This window comes from Filicampus tigris, chromosome 11 (genome assembly GCF_054856515.1).
Source record: "Filicampus tigris isolate MCC_2025a chromosome 11, RoL_Ftig_1.0, whole genome shotgun sequence".
NCBI lineage: Eukaryota > Metazoa > Chordata > Actinopteri > Syngnathiformes > Syngnathidae > Filicampus > Filicampus tigris.
The window spans coordinates 21,277,183-21,297,540 of NC_141227.1; the positions used below are offsets into that span (position 1 = coordinate 21,277,183).

General features: G+C 40.8%; 3 protein-coding genes across 3 annotated transcripts in view; 2 read left to right on the top strand and 1 right to left on the bottom strand.

Moving 5' to 3' along the window:
• Positions 1–1,190, bottom strand: part of LOC147140109 (protocadherin-15-like) — a 216,314-nt gene extending 215,124 nt beyond the window's left edge. The window contains exon 1 of the mRNA XM_086045495.1: positions 1,085–1,190. The gene's annotated coding sequence lies outside the window, so the exon portion shown is untranslated. The remainder of the gene's footprint in view (positions 1–1,084) is intronic.
• On the top strand, positions 607–5,371 carry LOC147140112 (phosphoglycerate mutase 1). Its single transcript, XM_086045497.1, has 4 exons — positions 607–893; positions 2,374–2,648; positions 3,920–4,100; positions 4,383–5,371. The coding sequence occupies exons 1-4, from the start codon at positions 755–757 to the stop codon at positions 4,550–4,552; spliced, it is 765 nt and encodes a 254-aa protein (XP_085901623.1). The 5' UTR covers positions 607–754; the 3' UTR covers positions 4,553–5,371.
• A 974-nt stretch (positions 5,372–6,345) lies between these two features.
• slf2 (SMC5/6 complex localization factor 2) lies at positions 6,346–19,607 on the top strand. The gene is made up of 20 exons (XM_086045496.1): positions 6,346–6,529; positions 8,538–8,578; positions 9,433–9,836; positions 9,925–9,964; positions 10,345–11,570; positions 12,419–12,489; positions 12,572–12,679; positions 13,129–13,296; positions 14,387–14,492; positions 14,570–14,657; positions 14,963–15,104; positions 15,451–15,538; positions 15,621–15,797; positions 16,598–16,692; positions 16,777–16,864; positions 17,086–17,202; positions 17,850–17,927; positions 18,008–18,094; positions 18,231–18,299; positions 18,417–19,607. Exons 1-20 carry the CDS (start codon positions 6,462–6,464, stop codon positions 18,681–18,683), a joined length of 3,528 nt encoding a protein of 1,175 aa, XP_085901622.1. The 5' UTR covers positions 6,346–6,461; the 3' UTR covers positions 18,684–19,607.
• Positions 19,608–20,358: the final 751 nt, after the last annotated feature.

Here is a 20,358-nt window from a genome sequence, read left to right on the forward strand (position 1 = left end):
CTTGCTCTCCTGTCTGACCTTTTCTGGAATGTTTCATCATACCATTGTTCGCTGGCAAGATGGCATTTTGTGGTGTTACAAAACAGAATGTGTGTTTTTTCCCTTCTTTATTGTATTTTAGCTTTCTATTGACATTCATGGCACATATGCACAGCTGCGTCATAACATAATTTATTCGATAGGGGGCGCCGTTTGGTTACATAACCCAGCAATGAGCAGGAAAAGAAAATACAACGTTAAACATTCACAAAATTTTACTTAAACGGTTTTTTTTATGTTAAACTTTATTTCCAGCATCTATCTGTCTGTGTAATTCATAATTATTACTATGGTTTTTATATTGTAATGTAAGTCCTGTTTTATTAACACACAATTTATTTATTTATTTAGCTGCATCCATTTTGTTGTTGGCTCATTTTAATCACGTCACGTGATATTACATAGGATTTTTATTTCATTCGTATTTTATTTTTAAGTAAATACTGTACTGTATGGCCAAACGTACAGTATGAAGGTCAGGAAACGCCCACCGCCGTCATTGGTGAAAAAGGAGGAAGAGTCATCATTTACTGGAGTCTCATTGGATAACGAAACCAGGAAGCGAGGCGGTGACCAATCGACTGGATAAAAGTCTCCACCGGGTTGAAGTAGTGGACCGCATCAGTGTAATTGTCGCTCTAACCTCCGTCGAGACGGAAATATTCTCTCTAATCGTAATCTTTTTCATCGACGTATTTATCTTTTTTGATCGACAATGGCCGCCTACAAGCTGGTGCTGATTCGCCACGGCGAGAGCAACTGGAACCAAGAGAATCGCTTCTGCGGCTGGTTCGATGCTGATTTGAGCGAGACGGGAGAGAAGGAGGCGAGGAGAGGTGGACAGGCCCTGAAAGGTGAGCGAGGATTAAAAATAATACTAATCATTATTCTGTAACTGCACAAAACGTTGTGTGTTCTTCGTACGGCTATAATTGCATAATCGCATCTCCACCTCCCCTCCTCACCCTGACCATGTGACATCAAGATGAAGATGTGCAGCATTTGGTGAGAAGTGATGATTAAGTACAAATATTAAGTTACTGACCACGTTTCCCTTGTAGTCTCCCACATTCGAAAAAATATGCGCTGGCGGACCGGTAGTGCTGTGGTTCACGTTGCTGCAGTTCACGTTGACGGTGCGGGTTTTTGCCACCCCCGTTGTGCAGAGGTGACTGTATCCAGGGGCATCATGTTTAATTATGTAACCCTCTCAGATCCTAGAACATGCTCCAACAGGCTTTTTCTTCACTGTGGTAACAACACATTTCCATTCTCATTCAAAAAGGGGGAAAAAAACAAGATGCACTCAGCAACAAGTGGAGACATGCTGAATTTGCCACATTGAATTGAAAGAGAAGAGCAAGTCTCACCGTTCTAAAACTGGAACTGTTATAACATAACCCTAAAACATTTAATCCACATACATAACATTTAATATGTTTACATTGATACCTTGACTGACAACTTGAATTGGTACGATCATTGGCATATATCCTTTATCCTCTGCAAAGAACAAGGTTTTATAGGGGGGGAAAACTATAACTATAATATAGTGAAAACGCCCTTTGTTTTCATCTGTTTCAATTAATTTCATACATGAGCTTTCTGGGGGTTTTCAAATGTATTTATTTCAGTATTAGTGTAAGGCCATACGGAAAAAGGAAGGTAGAATTTGGAAATTGTAGTTTACTTTATTACACGATACTTATTGTGATCTTTGTTTTCATCTTGCACGCAACAAATACTCCATATTATAAAAAAACTAATATTAAAGAAAATAAAAATTAAACAAAAATGAACCATTTTGTAAAATTAAAACGAACAAACAGGATTTGAAAGACCGCTTTAAAACCAACTACATTTTTTAAAAAGTCAAAAATGACTAAAAACTAACTATAATGAAAAATCCGAAACTATTATAACAATGGTGAACAACGACTATTATTACCGCAGTTTACTGAGGATTTGTGACCCGTCTTCATGTACATGTACAGTATCCACATCTGTATTATACTTAACCCCAGCTAGCCAAAGCGCACACACCAGAAGGCACAACACAATGTTCATTAAATTTAACCTAAAAATGTGGCAAAAACTGTTTCATTCTTTACATTCTATTTAATCATTTCGTTACTGTCTGGATTTATAAAGTACAATATTAGAGTGCTACTTTTCTTTTGAAAAAGAAAAACAACAATCTGTCCTTTGACTCAAAACAGGTTTGGAAACACTTGAATGATGAAGAACACTGACGACATGGAATTACCACAGAATATAAAGCATTTTATTCTGACAAGTCTAAAAATAGTGCCGCCTGTTCTTCAACCCGCCCAGACGCCAACTTCGAATTCGACATCTGCTACACCTCGGTGCTGAAGAGGGCCATCCGGACTCTGTGGCTGGTCCTGGACGCCATCGACCAAATGTGGCTGCCCGTGCACCGCACCTGGCGCCTCAACGAGCGCCACTACGGCGGCCTGACGGGCCTCAATAAGGCCGAGACGGCCGCCAAGCACGGCGAGGCCCAGGTGAAGATCTGGAGGCGCTCCTTCGACGTGCCTCCTCCCCCCATGGGCCCCGAGCATGACTTTGACGCCGTCATCAGCAAGGTGAGGGCGGGATGCAAACAACACGTAGGGCTCAACTGTTGGTTTGTGAGGCAAGAGTACACATTGAGCAACGCAATTGCGTTAACCTGAACAAAAGAAGAGACTTTAACTTGACGGTTAAGCTAAGCGACAGATAAGTGAAATCAGCAGTAACGTGACCCGTTACTCTTGAGCTACAACAGTCTCAAAGGTATTACCCAATAGTGTGTGAGGAGTTAATATATGACCGCAAAGAACGGGTTAAAGTTCAGCCTCGAGTCAAACTGGAGACCTAGTGAACACTACTCGTCAGTGGTGGCAACTAATGTACATATGTCAGTCTTTCAGTTATTTGTACTTTATTTAAGAATTTAGTTTTCTGACGATGTTAAACTACTCACTGCATTTAGTGACATGAAGTCATTACAACATAAGACAAAGATGACATTCAAACCCCTCCCAAAACATGGAAACAAAATGCCTATTTATTGCTGCTTTTGCTGTCTGTTGTAAGTAAAAAAAAAATAGTAAAGGAAAATTTATTGTAAAATAGTCAAATGTTCTGGCCTTAATTCAGATCATAGGGAAGTAAAAATCTGTGCTGTTGTGGTTCAGTCACTGTATACTACGCCTGTTTTGTTGCTACGTACCCGCAAGGTCCTTTTTTGGTGTCATCACCTGTACCACAATAAAGTTTTGTGTTCAATATATTTATTGCAGTTTAGACAATACAACAACAAAAATGGAAAATACAAAAGAAGAAAAAAAAAACCTCCCCACATAAAATTTAACTCCGCTTTCTCTGTTCAAATAAAAGACAGTAAGCCAATACTTTAGCCAAAATTTTACAATCACCATCCGGAAATGAGAGGAACACTCTCAGGAGTTCTTGTGATTTTTCAGGAGCAAAGTCATGCAATCCTGTTACAGAGCATTAGGAAGAGACTCCCCAATAGAACAGTCTTTACATACTGTTGCAAAAATTGGTGTTAGTTGTTAACAAAATGCAGCATAGAACTCAATTGGTAGGGCATCCAAACCAGGAGATTTGCGGGGTTTCAATCATCTAATTGCTTCCATTATCACTAGTTGCACTTTTGGCATATCCAATGCGGAAATCTGTTCTGGAGACCAAGTTGGAATTTAAAAAAAAATAGAAACTGGAAAGAGAGTGGTTTCAGAGCTAGAAAGAGCCTGGTAATAATGTTAAAAATCACAATATTTTTTGTCAAACTTTATTTAACTTTCATGTAATAGTTCTTTTTTGGACATTTTATTTGTTCCCGGTGTAGGATCGGCGCTACGCGGACTTGACCAAGGAGCAGCTTCCCACCTGTGAGAGCCTTAAGGACACAATCGCACGCGCGTTGCCCTTCTGGAACGAAGAGATCGCCCCGCAGATCAAACAGGGCAAGAGAGTCTTGATCGCCGCGCACGGAAACAGCCTGCGGGGCATCGTGAAGCACCTGGAGGGTGGGTAAACCTGGACAGTGCTGCCTCTCAACTTGCAAAATAGGATTTTTTTTATTATTTTAATTTATTGACTCATATGTTAATTTTTTGGGGGAAAAAAAAAAGGCCAGGTGCTTGTTTCAAGCTGTTTACTGCCACTCCAAGGTCACTGTAACCGGTCACCGATCAAAATAAACTTACAAGTCAAGGCCTCACTTTACATGATGACAGAATTTCAAGACAAACGTTCTCCACCCTTCCCAAAAAGACTCCACAATATCAATCGATCTTTTTGTGCTGCAGGCATGTCCGACGCGGCCATCATGGAACTCAACCTGCCCACCGGCATTCCCATCCTGTACGAGCTGGACAAGAACCTGAAGCCCGTGAAGCCAATGCAGTTCCTGGGAGACGAGGAAACCGTGCGCAAAGCCATGGAGGCCGTTGCCGCTCAGGGCAAGGTGAAGAAGTAAAACACCTGGAACACAAACAATATGTCTCTCTAATGTCGCAAATCATTGTGTGTCTGGTTGGAATACTGTAACTTGTGTGCTCGGAATTTAAGTAAATACAAGGTTGTTAAAACTGTAAATAAAAGGCCTATTAATATAAAAACATTCAAATGGAGTGTTATTGGACTGCGCACGTCATTATGTAACTAATGTTTAATTAAATAGATGATTGAACCTCATACGATTGCAATGTGTGTTTTATGTTCTCATCCATTGATGTTTGCATGGATTTTAATTCTGTCATTGGTGACATAATAGGCCCATTAGAATTCAAAATGTGTCATACTATACACAAGCTGAAGTCTACATTGAGAATCGACGTTTCTGTCATTTAAAGCATTTATTTGCAGACATATAAAAATGGTCAACATATAAATAAAGGCCCAGTGCTTTTTTTTGTCTTAACATTTTACAAGTGTTGTATTCATTAAATATTCATTAAAAAGTGGACAACCATTATGGTGGTATACCATTATTAACTACTTGAACAGAAAAAGGTTTGAAACCCAAACTGTCTTAATGTGCGTCATGCCATTAATGTTGTTGTTATTGTTGAAGTCTGAAATGTTGTCCTATGGCGAATACTGTATGTGTCCTGTGCCGCTAATAACATTGTACTACTGTATTTGCCAAATCCATTGTCAAAATAGCAAAACATAAATAATCTCATTTTACCAGTTAAATTTTGGATTTATAAATCATTTGTCTACCAAGTGTTGCCATTCTGTTGTTTGTAATGTCACTGCCTGAAATTTTAAGTAAAAATGTTCCACTTCTGTCTTCCTTTTGTTTTTGTTTTTTTTGTTTTTTATTTGACCAATAGAGGTCAAACTCACGAGACTCGCTGCGGTGTGGCCATCTGCCTTGACCGGTTGGGTTGAGATAGAGCAGAGGGAGTGGTGTGTACTTTATTAATTTAATTGTGTTGGTAACAATAATTAAGATTCCTGGTTTTTTGGGTGGGAATGTGTGCCTGAAGTCAGATGGGATTTTTGTTTAACTCTAATGTGCAATACATTTTAACTGAATCATTATCTACAGTATTTCCCCTATATTTAAGTACTGTATAATTGTATAATGTTACAAGGGCTTACAATAATATAAAATATGCTTTTTAGGAATAAAACCTCTGTCTCGTTTTTTATAAACTCATAGCCTTACCAGAGAGCTTCATTCGGAATGATTTAATTCTGAATGACAAAAAAATTCTCCATGTAAACAGATTATGCTACAATATAGTGCCACTTCTGGAGTATTTTTTTAGGGAGTACTTTGTGTTAAAATAAATAAATAAATAAATAAATAAATAAATAAATAAAAAACTTCGAATACCACTGTGGTATAGAAAATGGATGGTTGGATGGTCATCGATCCTAACTGAATACATTTTTTAAGTGGTATCTTTTATTGACTTTTGATTACATCATACCTACTGGCACCTGCCAAAACACAGTATAAAACTAACACAGTAACACTAAAACATTTGAATATAAATAAACAAAAACTGAGCATTCTCCAAAAAATACAAATGCTATATAAAACTGAATTAAAAAAAATAAATAAATGAGTAAGACACACAACTTTGACAAAACGATGATCTGAAAAACACCAAAATGTACATGAACAAATATGAAATTGCAGTACGTGTCATTTGTCTGCAGGATGCAGAGCATTGTGTCGCCAGGTCCGTCGTCTGCCGTCATTACGTCAGCACAAAAGAGTGAACGCACAGCCGAAGAAGACGAAAAACCGAAAGAAGACTACAGGGCCCATAATGCAATGCGTGCAAAGGAGCTGTTTGTTAGACGACTTCAGGCGATTAATGGTGTGAGTAGTACTACTGTACCTCCGCGTCTGAAGTCGTTGACACATGACGATAACGAAGGACTACTTTACCCTCAAAATGAAAAATGGAGCTGAAAATAAAGGGGATGCTTGGTGAGTACGCGTGCGGACTTTTGAAAATCACCGCTGTAACGTCTTCCTGATAGCGCCTACTGTCTTAAGCTAGCTTCAAAGGGGACTGTTTACCGTTGGACGGTGCCTGCAAGGTTCGTTGCAGTAACACAATTTTCTTCTACGTGGTGTGTTGCGAATTTGACTAAACAAAAGGGCTCTTAATCATGACAGTGAAACGTGAAGTTCACAACAATTGGCGGTTGAAGGGTCGCAGCGTGTGCTAGCCTTCGTGCTTCTTTGTTTTGAACGCTGAACGTCTGCGTTCAGTATTTACTTGACACAGCTTCAAAACATTTGCTGTTGCACGGCGGTTGTTTTCGTCGCACGCTGTGATTGGCCGATGCGTAGGCGTCTTGTGACGTTGAGTGTGTTATATACGTTCTACATGTCGAATTACTACTGTACATTGGAACACTGCTATTCGAGAATTTACATTTTGCATTCTTTTTCTTAACTCATCCTCCGTTTTTCTCCTTGATCAATTCAACTTTACTTGTGGAGCACTCTAAAACAGACATTGTGCCATGCGAAGTGCTATACATGGAGTGAAATTGTCACACAATACCAAAGACTGTTAGAATAAATGAATAATAACATAAAACAGTAAGCGCCACAAAACACTAACATAATACCGAGTTTCATCCTGAGTCAAAAGCCATCGAATAACAATGTCTCTTAAAACCAGTTTTAAAGATGGACTGGCTGACTCCAAAATTAAGTGCATTACAGTAATCCAGCCGAGATGTAACTAAGGCAAGGGATACTGTTTCTAAGTGCTGTTGAGAAAGGAGAGTCTTTACCTTCGCCTGCTGCCAGAAATGAAAACAGATGGATTTAACAACAGGACCAATTTAAAATCACTGTCCAATTTAAAACCAGAGTTCGAGACTGTTTGCCTTAGATAAGTCGCCATGTGGCGCAAATCAGTAGGGTGGGATGTATGAGGGCCACTGTGACCAAACACCGTAGCTACTGTTTTCTTTTCATCGCAATTCAAGAAATTAAGTGCCATCTCAACAGTAAAAATTCTCTCATTGCCCCCCTTAATGAAAGCAGACTTTTTTTTTTCAAAATACGGCCATTTGCAAGCATCTGCTCTTACTTTGGAAAACAATGATCAACATTTTTTGCCAATTTTGTCACCAATGTTACGGACCAAACCAGTATCTGAATCATAATCATTGTGTTTGTGCATTTTAGCGCTGTCAATTTGGAATGGCAAACAATGCAAAATCTCAAAAGCTTCGCAGGGCTCATTTTTCCATGGGGACTAAATAGCGCCGCAGATTCGAGCGCCACTGCAAATAGAAATCTATTGGAGCCAGGAAGAAACACTCCGTAAAAAAAAAACAGACAATGTCCAAAGTGTTGGTATCATTTCATTCTTAATGCAATGCGTCTACTGCAAAGCAAAAGCGGCATACCACAGCCAACATCTGTGCTCGCAAACACCATATCGTTGTGAGTGATATTAATACAGCCAATTTAATATAGCCTACCACCACAAATTTGAATGTGTTGTAATGCCCGACAAGTGGCCGTGGTGTACTTTGTTGGTGTACTTTGTTAATTTATTGAACAAAAGGAATCAAAAGAAACGCGTAATAGGCTTATTCATACTTTAGCTATTAGAGATGCCACTGATGCCCAGAAGTTGTTCAACTCGCAGGCTAACTGTTAACTAAGATGAGTCTCACACACACTCAAAATCACAGATACTACAGTGTTGAATGTGAGAATTGTGCCTTCTAAGCAAACATAGATAGTTTCAGCACGTCACATCCACATTTGCAATTTTATCGTGTGTTGGTATTATTTAATAAGGCAAAGTGAAATTGCTGCAGCTCCAATTATGACTTGACAACTGTGTGTGTTTTGGTTAGTGACATCGGTATGGGAACGTAAATTGACGACCCCGATGTATACTTCTTTTTTTTTTTCAAATCTGTCCTACTCTTTGGTAACATTAAATTGTTTATGTTTGCAGGACACATAAGAATGCAGAATACTATTCCCCGAGGATTAAAGGTTGGTAAAATAAATACATGTTGTGAATGGTCTTTCTTTCCAGAAAATATTTTCTTTACAAATTGCAAATATAGCTTGACAATCACGATTCTGATTGTACTTGCAATAAAGTTCCCTCTGCATCCGTTGAAGCTGCCCAATTAATTGTATTACTCATAATGTACTGAGCATGCAGCAGGTTCCGTTGGACTCTATCATGGATCACATTGCTCACATGAGACAGTATTTGATTTGTATGTTGGTTTCCAACGTGTGGTTTGCGTGATTAAGACCCACCCAGTTAATATCAATGAGGTACCGACTAAAATTAATTCAAAAGACACGCAAAGCTTCAAAATAAACAGATACACCACGAATTATGCCCATTTCAATAAACACTGTCAGAAAGCCACCTGTATAACAGCCCATTTATCATGAAACAAATTATTGAAATCAATAAAATAAAAACTTTGCCTCGATATTCTAACATTTTTGCCACCCACCTGTATATTTGAACACAAATGGTAGCAACACATGTAGACAGATAATCTAAAAATACTGTACTCACATGCGTATATTCTTTATCCTCAGAAAAATGACAACTATTGCAGTACTCCAGCTTAGTTGCAACAGTCATCTTAACTCCAGTGCGCTCTCACTGAAACTGACAGTTCATGATGCAGTTTGTTGTTTTACAATAATTCTTAACTATATTTGTAAATTCGCAAATACCCGTGGCTCAAAAACCAAAGCGTGGAGAGTCTCTGTCTCAAGAATGCACAATTGCGATGAATGCATTTTCTGCCACTGACAATGATCACAGCCCCCTACACCATTTCACATGTTTTTTTTTTTTTTTTTTGTCCTTCTAATAGAAACTCCAATGAAACCCTCTCAGATCGCGAACCGTCTCATGGCCCCACCCAGGAGAATGTTGCCGCTCCTCAGCCCCGACCTATGCCAGCGCTACGGCTCATCTTCACCCTACCATCCGTCCTATTGTCTGACGCCAGTCCACACACCAGAGTCGCACCATCCGGAGCACCGCAAGTGGCTATCGGGGCGGCCACCCCAAACGCCAGCGACTGCATCTACAGTTGCCAAGAAACACGACGGGGCGCAAGACTGTCGGCCAAATATTTCCCACCTTGAAACCCCCCATCCGAAGAAAGACTTAATCATTCGATCTCTCTCTGCTCACAACGGGAGAGAGCATAAGTCCATGGTGGCGTCGGACTCGGGAACAAGTGGTTCTGTACAAAGACTACAGTCAACAAAGGTACATCTTATCATATGGACTGGCTTGTTACAATGTTGCTGGAATTTATCTCTTACAAAAAAAAAAAAATGCCTTCTTTGCTTTTTAGGAACATTTGGCGACACCTTCAAGTGAAAAATCCATTCCAGGTAATATTTCAGATTTCAATAGTTGGTAAAAAAGGACCAAGGCCTGCCACAGTTAGCGGAATAACAGTGAGTAATTGACTCCTCCCTATAAATGTTTGCAATGACCTAAATTGAGGGGAGGAGCTTCATTTAGTCAGGCCTTAGCATTGTCTAATAAGAAAAAGCGCTTTGCCTCCATCTTGTGGTATCACTAATTTAATAAGTAATACAATTCAGTCATGAGAATGTTTTCATTACATTTTACATGGACTTTTTTTTTTTCTTTTTCAAATGTGGCCTTTGAGCACAAAGGTGTGGCCACCTCACGTACTGTATCAAAAGAAATGAGACATTTTGTGCCACCGCGATAGTAAAAGACGTGCGATTTTGTTTGTCTTCAGCCGTGAGCTTGGACCACTTCTTCCAGAAGCGGCGCAGGGAGAGCGAGGACAGCAACACCGGCGTCAAGAAGCTTTGTGTCCGAGCAGAGCCTCTAAAGCCGCCGACGAGGACTCCTCGGAGGACGTCCCCGGCCTCACTGCCCTTGTTGAAGCAGCCAGAAATTCCAAATGAACGGTCTACATGCTCTGACCCGTCGCCCAAATCCTCGCCCGCCCAGTCGCCGTCCAAGCCTACTGTGACCAAACGGCCGTTTTTAGGGGCGAGGCAGCTCCAAATACATTCCAGTCACGGTAACGTTATCCAATTGGGATCCCTTTCCAACCACAATGGAGACGTCTTCAGGACGACAATTGAGGGATGCGACAAAAGGGAAGAAGCAAATGTTGACACCCACCTAAAAAACACGAGTCCACCTCACTTCAGCCCTCCTCGGCAAGACCAACACAGCTCCTCAGAGTCCTCGGTCAGACCTCCGAAACGCAAGGTTCACGACGTTCCCCATGGCTCGCCCTCCAAGTCCGATTTTTCTCCGGGCACTCCGCCGGCAAAACGGAACAAACTGCATCACCCAAGGAGGACCGTTCCCAGCAATTGTGACGAATTGTTCATCCCAGACGTCATCGTCAGCCCCGCACGCAAGGCCGCCAAGACCAAAACGGACGAGGAGACGGAGAAAAGCCCACCGGGGCGCAGCGCCGCCATCCAATGTTCTGAGAACTCTTGGAGTAAGGGTGAAGACTCTGAAGTCACTTATTCTGCAAAAGTTCCCCCCTCGTTGAAACACCTCCACATTTCCTTGCCATTTGTGTCAATAGTAAGGCTGAATATTGAGTCCTTATACTCCACAGGCGCTAAATGCAAAGACAGCGCTGTCCCTCGGCCACGGAGGCACACGGCGCATGAGAGCCGTAAACATGACGACGGAAACGAAGCCAAGCGACCTTCCACATCCCGTCGGTCCCACGCTCCTCGAATCACAAGAAGCGAAGGCCGCGGAACGCACACGGACAAAGCGGATTCTGCGGACGAGGACCTGGACCTGAGCCTGGGTATTGCTTTCGATTTGGAATCAAGCCAGACGTCCAAAAGCAGCGAGGAGGATCAGCTGCTGTCCTTGCAGGAGATCATGAATCACGTTCGCACGAGTCCAGCTACACCGGGCAAGGGCGCCGCCTTCTCGGAGCCGAGCACACCTGGAAGTTCCAGCAATGCCTTTAATAAAGCTGTAAGAGCCTTATTTTTACTAGCACTTTTTTTTTTTTTTTTTCATGCAAGTGGTCGTACCTTGGTTCAGTGCGTCAAGTGTGGCGTAAACATTAGTATGATTACAACAATAATGCAAATAGGACTGCAACATTGATTATTTCAATAATCAATTCATCGGTCAATTTAGGGATTAGGGATTTTGTCTTTTAATCTTTATTTTTAAAAACTGTTGACATTTCCATCCATTGATTCAAAAAGAGGGCATTATTTCAAATAAACAGCGCACAAACAAATGAGTTATGATCAGTTACTGGTTTGGCCTGGCCAAAAATGTTGATCATTGTTTTCCAAAATAAAAGGAATTGTTTTGTTTTAATTCAACACAAAGATAATCGGTCCGCTTTCATGGAGGACTACATAAAATGGATCATATTTACTGTTGAGAAGCTGAAATCTCAATCGTTTGGACAAGTTCAAATCAAAAAAAGATAACTAAACGGCACCATTGCATAAGCAGTGAATTTATACACACACACACACACATATATATTTACATATGTATATATATATATATATATACACACACACACACACACATATGCTAATTGCTAAAGTGTGTTTAATTGTGACATTTGACTTTATTACACTTCATGAAAAAAGTTTATTTCTTTACATTTCATAACATTTTGTCTTATGTAGTAGTGCCACTTTCTTTTTTCAAAACAGGTGGGGGGGTGGATTGGGGCGGATCGATACAATTTCTGCTCATTTCATTTGGGGTGTAATGGAGTTTCTACACGAGTAAGTTCAGTCAAAGATAGCACCTGTACAGTATTTGGATTACTTAACAGTCATTTTCTGCTGCAGTCAACCGCGACAAGAGGCTCCTACAGGAACAGCCTGAACCAGATGCTGAAAGAGATTGACACCCAAAAGAAGTAAGCAACACATGAAAGTTTTGCCATTTATTTGCGGAAATGTAGCGTTAACATTTTCTCAACATGAGCTGTGTCGCCACAGGGCAAGAGAGAACGAGGCGCAGCTTCGTACCTCGTGCGACGAGGAGCTGTTGAGAGTGGCGGAATACCACGAGGAGGAGAACCGCGACGAGGGCTCCAGCGAACGACAGTACGGCACGCTGGACACTCACTAACCGCTCTTACGCAACCTGTCCAATGAAGATAGGAATGCGATTGTTTTGTTCAATATTGTAATCGTGATTATTAATCACAATTATTCATTGTTAGGAAAAACATCTATATTTTTACTGCACCGCTTTTCAACAAAAATGGAACTTGGCAAAGGGCTAAATGATAAACATATTACAAAAAAATACTTTTAAAAATGTTTCACTTTACAAAGTCCGACAAGTCCTTTATTTTTTGGCCCATCTCACAGATATATATTAGACTATATAAAGGCAAACACAGTTGTGGTAATATTTCACTATTTAAGAGTTTCTTGGTAAAAACCAATGTAACTATTTTGCGAGACATCTGTGCGACGTAGGTTGCCGAAAGACGGTAACTCACTTTATTCTATGGTCATCGTCGCAATTTTTGTTTTTACCTCTCCAGGGAATTCCTGCAGCGCTACTCACTGGAGTCCAGTGCCATCAGAGAGGTGCCTCCTGGAGAAGTGGTGTTCCACCTTGACAAGTTTGGCCAGATCTTCAATCAGGATTCACTGCAGCTCAGACGATGCGCGGTCAAACCGCAGAGCACAGCGCAGAAAACGCTTATTTGGTGAGCTGCCTTTTTAACCAGTCAAAAGTTTGGAAACACCTTCCACTTAACTATTAAGTCGCGATAAAAGCACAGCCGTGAACTGAGAGTCATTACAGGTCATAAAGCATTATCCCCATTATAAAACTGACTTAGAAAATGCCAACATGTGCAAAGCTGTTAACTGGGCAAAAAATGGTCTACTTTGAAGAATCTAAATTCTAAAACGAAGAATATTTGATTTTGATTCACATTATTTGTTCCCCACATAATTCCATCAATATTTCTACATAATTCCAATGACTTAAATATTCATCTACAATTGAGGACAATTTTAAATAATGGAGAGAAAAAAACCCCACTGAATCAGAGGGTGTTTCCAAACTTTTGAGAATGAACTGGTACCTCGACGTAGGGGTGACACGACTCAACTCGTCAATCAATCAATGATGGCATTGATATTTTTTCAGTACAGTGCAGGAGTTCCCAACATTTTTTTTTTTTTTTGGCGCCACTGACCTCTTTTACTTAAAACACATTTTGACACACAGGCATAGTAACAAATCAAAACGAATGATTGAAAATACAACTCACCATTAAGCTAATTGTAGTTGTTGTAATTCCTCCTTATGTTTCTCTTCAACAAACCATTCTATTCTCATCTTGTGTTCCATCATGTAGCATGTTCGAAGACAGGATATCATTGGCAGGCATAAGAAATGGAGAAAAAAAATGTCTGTTTCAATTACGCTTACTTGCTAAAGCTCTTGTTAGTACATTTTCCTCAACACAACCACACGGCTTTACAGACGGCAGTGTCGTAAAGCGATACAAGCGTCGCGATGTTGGTGTGTGTTGTATCAAACAACTTTTATGATGGGGGGGGGGAGGTTCTCGTTAGCACACAGTAGCCGTCATATTACGGCGCTGCCCTAATTCCTCACCGCCACTTCTGAGGTATAGCTTGTTAATCCTCACCAATCGGAATAGCCAACTCTAGCGAGGCTAATCACTATGTTCATCCACCACCAGCTAAAACAGCTAGCAGCTAACATTTATTTGACATGCTACATAATTACTTTTTGCACATTCCTCCGTTCTCTTTGGCCAGGTCCAGCCCAGCTCAGCTAAAACTGCACGTGAATGTCGGCTTGTTCCAGGAAGCTTATTGTTCTCAGTCGCCCTGCCCGACTCAAATCACCGATTTCCTATTCAAGGTGACTAGGACCTCTCGCCTACTGTCAACGATTCAATGAAGCGCTAAAGCACCGAGTCATGTTTTTCTCCTTGTCAGATGATGTCGGTGCATTCTGAGAGGATGTTGTCGGAAAAGATGCTGCAGGCTCTCTGTGACATCGCCAGCTCAGCTGCCATTAATATCGGTCAGTACTTTTCCTTCCCCCACGATTGGGGTTGCAAAATTTTGAGACTTTTCAAAGTTGGAAACTTACCGTTGGAATTAATAAGAATTTATGGGAGCTCGTATTTTGCTTGAATGTCTACTGATGACCAAACCTTTTTTTAAATATATTTTTATGCTAAAATGTGATGTTTTGATAAAACGCCCCAGCTTATAACTTCCCAAGAAAATTTACTGAAACTTTCCTTAAATTTAGTAGACATTTTACACCCCGCCACAATCACTGTGAGCTGTTCTCATGTCCTCAATTGTCGCTGTCTTTCTCAGTGAAAAACAAAAGCCAAGTGTTTACAGTGTGGGTGCCCGCTTTGGCTGACTTAACCTTGGTGCTGATGAACATGGGCGTCGCATTTGTGACACTGTTCCCATTTGAAAACTTGCAGCCTGCGTTCACCGAGGGAGATTTGCTGTAAGTAGTGCTCTATATCACAAATAGTTTTGTTTTTTGGGTTGTTGTAGTTGTTTGTTCTTTTTTTTTCTTTCGACAATACATATACTTTCACTTAGGGATTTACTCACTTTTGTTGCCAACGGTTTAGATATTTATGGCTATTTTCAGCCATTTTGACAGGACAGTAAATTTACAGTTATAAAAGCTGTACGCTGGCTACTTTAAATGATATTATTTTATATTGTCTTTTCTTCAGTGTTGTGCCATCAAGTCAGATATCTTTTTTTTTTTTTTTTTTAAATCACAAAAATGTGAAGGGTGAAGTAACTTTTGTGAGATGCCGTGTGTGTGTTTTTTGAAACAGGAAGAATGTCTACATTCAAAGTGAATGTCCCCCTCGCAAAAAGGAATGCAACACGTTCCCGGAACACAACTGCAACAACATCTTGAAGGTGATAAGCAAAGGCAGAATTCACTTCAAGCAGTGTCCTTGAGCAAATACAGCACACGGGTCATTTTCTCCTTTTCCTCCAGTACCTGTCATACTGCATGAGCGTGTGTCCAAAGGTGTACAGCGACTACGAGCTGCTCTTGCTGCTGACCGTGCTGGCTCGAGTGGCTCTGGACGCTAACTTCATCCCCCTGGCCGGTGTGGAGATTAATACGTTACTCACTAAAATAGTGAGAAACATCAGGGACTGGGACACAATGGTCAGTCGTACACTTGCTGTAACTTGACAAATGAATTTATTCTAACCCAGTGGCACCCAAACAATGGCCAAAAGGGCCATTTGCAGCCTGCCGGCAATTTTTCAACGGCTAGGCTAATGCTACGTTAATTAGCATCTTTGTTGCGGTGCTTTAACCACTGAAGTAACCGATTGCGCCCAAATGGTGCATGAGCATGTACACGAACAATATAATGGTACTCAGGCATATATACTTTATCCTCTGCGTAGAGTGAGAACATTAGTCCCATCCTGATGACGGATGGGAGAGGAGATGAGAGGAGCAGAGGTCCCTCCCTACTTGCGTTTTTTGTTGGTAAACTATTCTGCTTCAAGGTTAAGTCAACTCAAAACTTTTCTTTATAATAATATATTCTCTACAGCCCCACTAGTCTCAACACGGTATTCTGATTGATAATGTGTTTGTGTAATAGCATTTAAGCAGTAAAATCCACCCAAAATGGCCACCCCCTGAGATGACAAAAAATCGGGTCAATTTTGCATCTTAACTCATATTCCACAAACGCAATATTAAAATCAGAATGCCGTGTTTAGACTATTGGAGGCGCATAGAACAGATTATTTTAAAGAAAACTTTTGGCCGGACTTCCCCTTTTAATGCTAGTGGTACAAGCAAGTGCTTGCAGTAGTCATTGTGTTTTAACCTGCCTGCTAGATTTGCCTTCCAAATAAAGTCCCAGCGTAATCCCTGGTAAATTTGTCAACACAGAGCGCATGTTATCATTTGTGATTGTGCTTAATCTGTTTGTTTATGTTGTTTAGCTCCCCAGAATCTGCCAGACCCTCACCGACCTGACCGATGACCACCACAACATGTGCCTTCTGGTTCAGATGCTGCCTGACAACACTCGCGGAAAGTAAGAACGTTTGTAAGTAGAGGCTTCTGAAATAATGCAGGCCCTTGACTTTTTTTTTTTTTTTTTTGGTCTTCATTTTCTTAGGTGCCTGCGACAGCATCTTAGTCTCTCCATGATCTCAAAACTCTTAGACGGAACGAGTAGATACCGACCAACGGGAAGGGAAATTAAGGTTGTTGTCTGTCTATTTTTAACCCATTCAATCCGAAAGACATATTTGTCTTTTCACAGTCCAGCCATTCCATCCCACAAATGTATTCATATTTTTTCAATTTTTTTTTTCAAACAGGGTAAAAGAGGGTCTGAAAATGTCTCGTACTGAATGAGTTCATTTCGACGGGATTTTGTGTCGTGTTCAATGTTGTCAGTAAATCATCGTTCTGTCCTGCGCAGCTCGCCACACTCAAGCCGTACGTGCTCGCTATGCGACCGTCCTCCCTCCGCCGTTTCATACTGAACACTTCCAGCGTGAATTCCTCAGAGGGGGATGTGATGCTTGTGGATCAGCAGGTGAGAGTGCAGGCGTGTACAGTACTACAATGCGATAAAACCTCATTCGTCTCATTTAAAGTAAAACATTTTTTTTAATTCACTATATAAATCAGTGAATGAAAGTTCAGACATTCGTCGGTCAAATTACTCAGCGGATAAAGTATTACGAAACACTTAATGTCCACCTGTCACACTGAGGTTCAAATCAGCTCATGAGTTTTGCTTCTGTTGCCATGGCAACTGGCGGTGGAGCCAAGGCGTTACATCAACGCCAATTCTGTGTTGTCAGCAAGGCAGCGGGGGGGGGGGGGGGGGGGGGGTTTTGATTAGGGTCTTTTAGACCATTTTAAATCGTTTTTCTTTTAGTGACTTTAGAAACCGACTTTTATTTCTTTACTTTTAAAATGTTTTCAAAGTCTTCTGTCGATGTGTTTAAATGCTGTCAATGTACATTCTTTTAGTAATTTTGGCAAGGTTTTCTCTACTCTTGCCTCTGAATGTCGTTAGCTGCTGCGGTTCGTACGAAATGAAAAAAAAATGCAATGAGTGATGCACAAACTGTTTAATTCTCTACATTCTAATTATGTTACTACTGTATGCATCCATAAAAGCCATTTAGGAGTCCAATTTCCTTAATTGGCCCTTTTAAAATGTTTGTGTTCCAGTCCTACTACCTGTGCTACAGCCTTCTGACCTTGACAAACGAAGCCTCCAATTTCCACTTCTTCCCGACCAATCAGAAGGTACGAGCAGCTCTAAATTTGAGTTGTAGAGCGTCGCAGTCGCACCGACATGCCCCCCGTTCCGTTTCGTTTCGCCGCAGGAGCATCTGCTGACTCTCTGCTCGGATCTGAGCTCGCACGTCATGTGTCACATCAGGGAGAGCGAAAAGTGTCTGTACAGGAGTAAGGTGAGCGTTGTCACTGTCACGTCCGATGCTTATTGTGTCCTATTTTTCTTTTTTTTTTTTTTTTCCCAGTTTGTCATCGACGTGAATAGTTTTATTGTGCCTGTCGTGCTAATGTGTCTGCACCTCCATCCTCCAGGTGAAGGATCTGCTGGCCAGGATCTACACCAAGTGGCAGATGATCCTCCAGCGCCTGCAGCCTCTCCATGTAAACCTGTCGCATACTCTTGACATGACATTGAATTTTGACACCACTAGTAATGAATATGTATATATATATATTTATTTTTTTTTCATTTTACAATTGTCATTGTGTCTCACACAGTCTAAGCTTTGCGACTACTGGAATCCCTCGTCCGCGGGAACCTCGACATGCAGCCAAAAGGCGAGCGAAGGTTCCCGCACGGGGAGTGAGAATGCAGAAGAAGAGAAAGCTGGAGAAGTGAAAAAGGAGGCGGCGAGCAAATTAAGCGACGATTTCACCTCCCCCGGGGAGAAAGTGCAGCGCACTGAAGCAACCAGTCGGGAGCTTGAACCACTTGATGCACGGGCAAATAGTTGCCATCAGGTTAACGCACACGGAGGATTGTGAAGCTTTCCCGGATGCGCGAAAAACTCAACACAACAGGTGGTAAGAAGCCTCTTGTGTGTTTGCGTCGTTGCAACATTACGTTGAGTGTCGTTTCCCTTAACGTCGTAACTCAATTTGCACTGCTTACCCTGAATCCGGACACGAACGATTGTCTGGACTGCACATTAGCTGCCCACGATATTAGGTACAATTAAACAGCATAACGCCATCCAATATTATAAGTGTATTATAAATCCTTTGAAGTATTTCATGTGTTTTGTTGTTGATTGCAGCCTTGTCGTGACTGGGTCTCGTTACAATGTGCAGGTGTACCTAATATTTTGGGCAGTTATGGGGAAAAGCAAATCTTTTTCTTTCTTTTTTTTTTTGTGGTCACGTTCTGTTTGGTTAACTCAGGAAGTATGACCCTTTAATTGTTCATATGTTTTATGTGTGTATTGAATACTACGTTTGAATAGTCTGTTGGGGTTTTTTTTTTTTTTTTTTTTTACAACATTTTTTGGACACTGTTTGACCTTTTTTATTTGTCAAAAATGTTTGCTCCTGAAAGGAATTGAAAGAAATTGTGATTCATTTTCTTGAAGTTAGAAATCATTTTAAGTCGGTCTTTATTACCGATTGTCAGTTAAATGTGGATCTTCGACATGTCACCAAAACATAACTCCATGACCAGTCCTAAAAATGCCGCAAGTAAATAATGAGTCGTTTATTTTTGATTGAGTTTTTCCTACTTTTGAAACACAGAATTGTGTTCACCAAAAGAGACGTTGCTTGTTTTGTGCAAGACTGTTGCTATTAACTGTACATTTTTACTGTTAATGTACACTCTGGTTTAAATCTATTTTTATCGATCAGAATGACGTTTATTTTCTAAGAATATTTGGTGTCACTGTCACATACTGAAAATAAAGTTGACAAAAAGACTCACTGACTTTACAGTCAAACATTACACAGCAGAGTCCTGCCAATACTATCGGCAGAAACAAATGAAATTGTTTACAAGACGACGGAAAAGTTGTTGAAGTAATGTTTTGTCTCTCGGCAGCTAAAGGCTTTGTGTCTTCAATGTTAATGTTTCTATTGTGTTTCCAACCTTGATTGAGTAGAAGCACGTGCTGTACAATATTTTACATGGGGGCGGGGGGGTAGATAATCTTGGAACGCACACCACCAAACAAAAATTTGGTTTGTTGGAATTTAGCGGGTTACTAGGGTAACCCAGTAAACCCAATTAGCAATTCACAAAAACAACTATTTACTCAATGCGTGTTCTTTTTATCTTTCAAGAAGGCATCCAATAGAAATTAAACTCAAACCAAGTCGATGGAATTTGGTCGTCTGTTTCTTTCAAACTCTGTGAAGTTCAGGAATTGTACAAAGTCAGATCTGGCCTGCTTTTCGCTCACACCCGAGATGGGCCAAGTCAAAAAAGGCACGGTCTAAAATGCAACTCTCACATTTATAATGTTGTCCTAGCAATGAGTCTAAACAGGATATCGGTTGATTTGTACCTCACCAGCTGGTCCCCGGGAACCTCTGATGTTGACCCTGTGCGGGTCGGGATGCCCTGACTCCAATCCTCCCCTCGTTCCCAAGACCTTGGTTCCTGTAAACAGTATCTCATATTTCCAATATACAAGACTTGTGTGGATGCATGTGTGTGTATCCGTGTGCC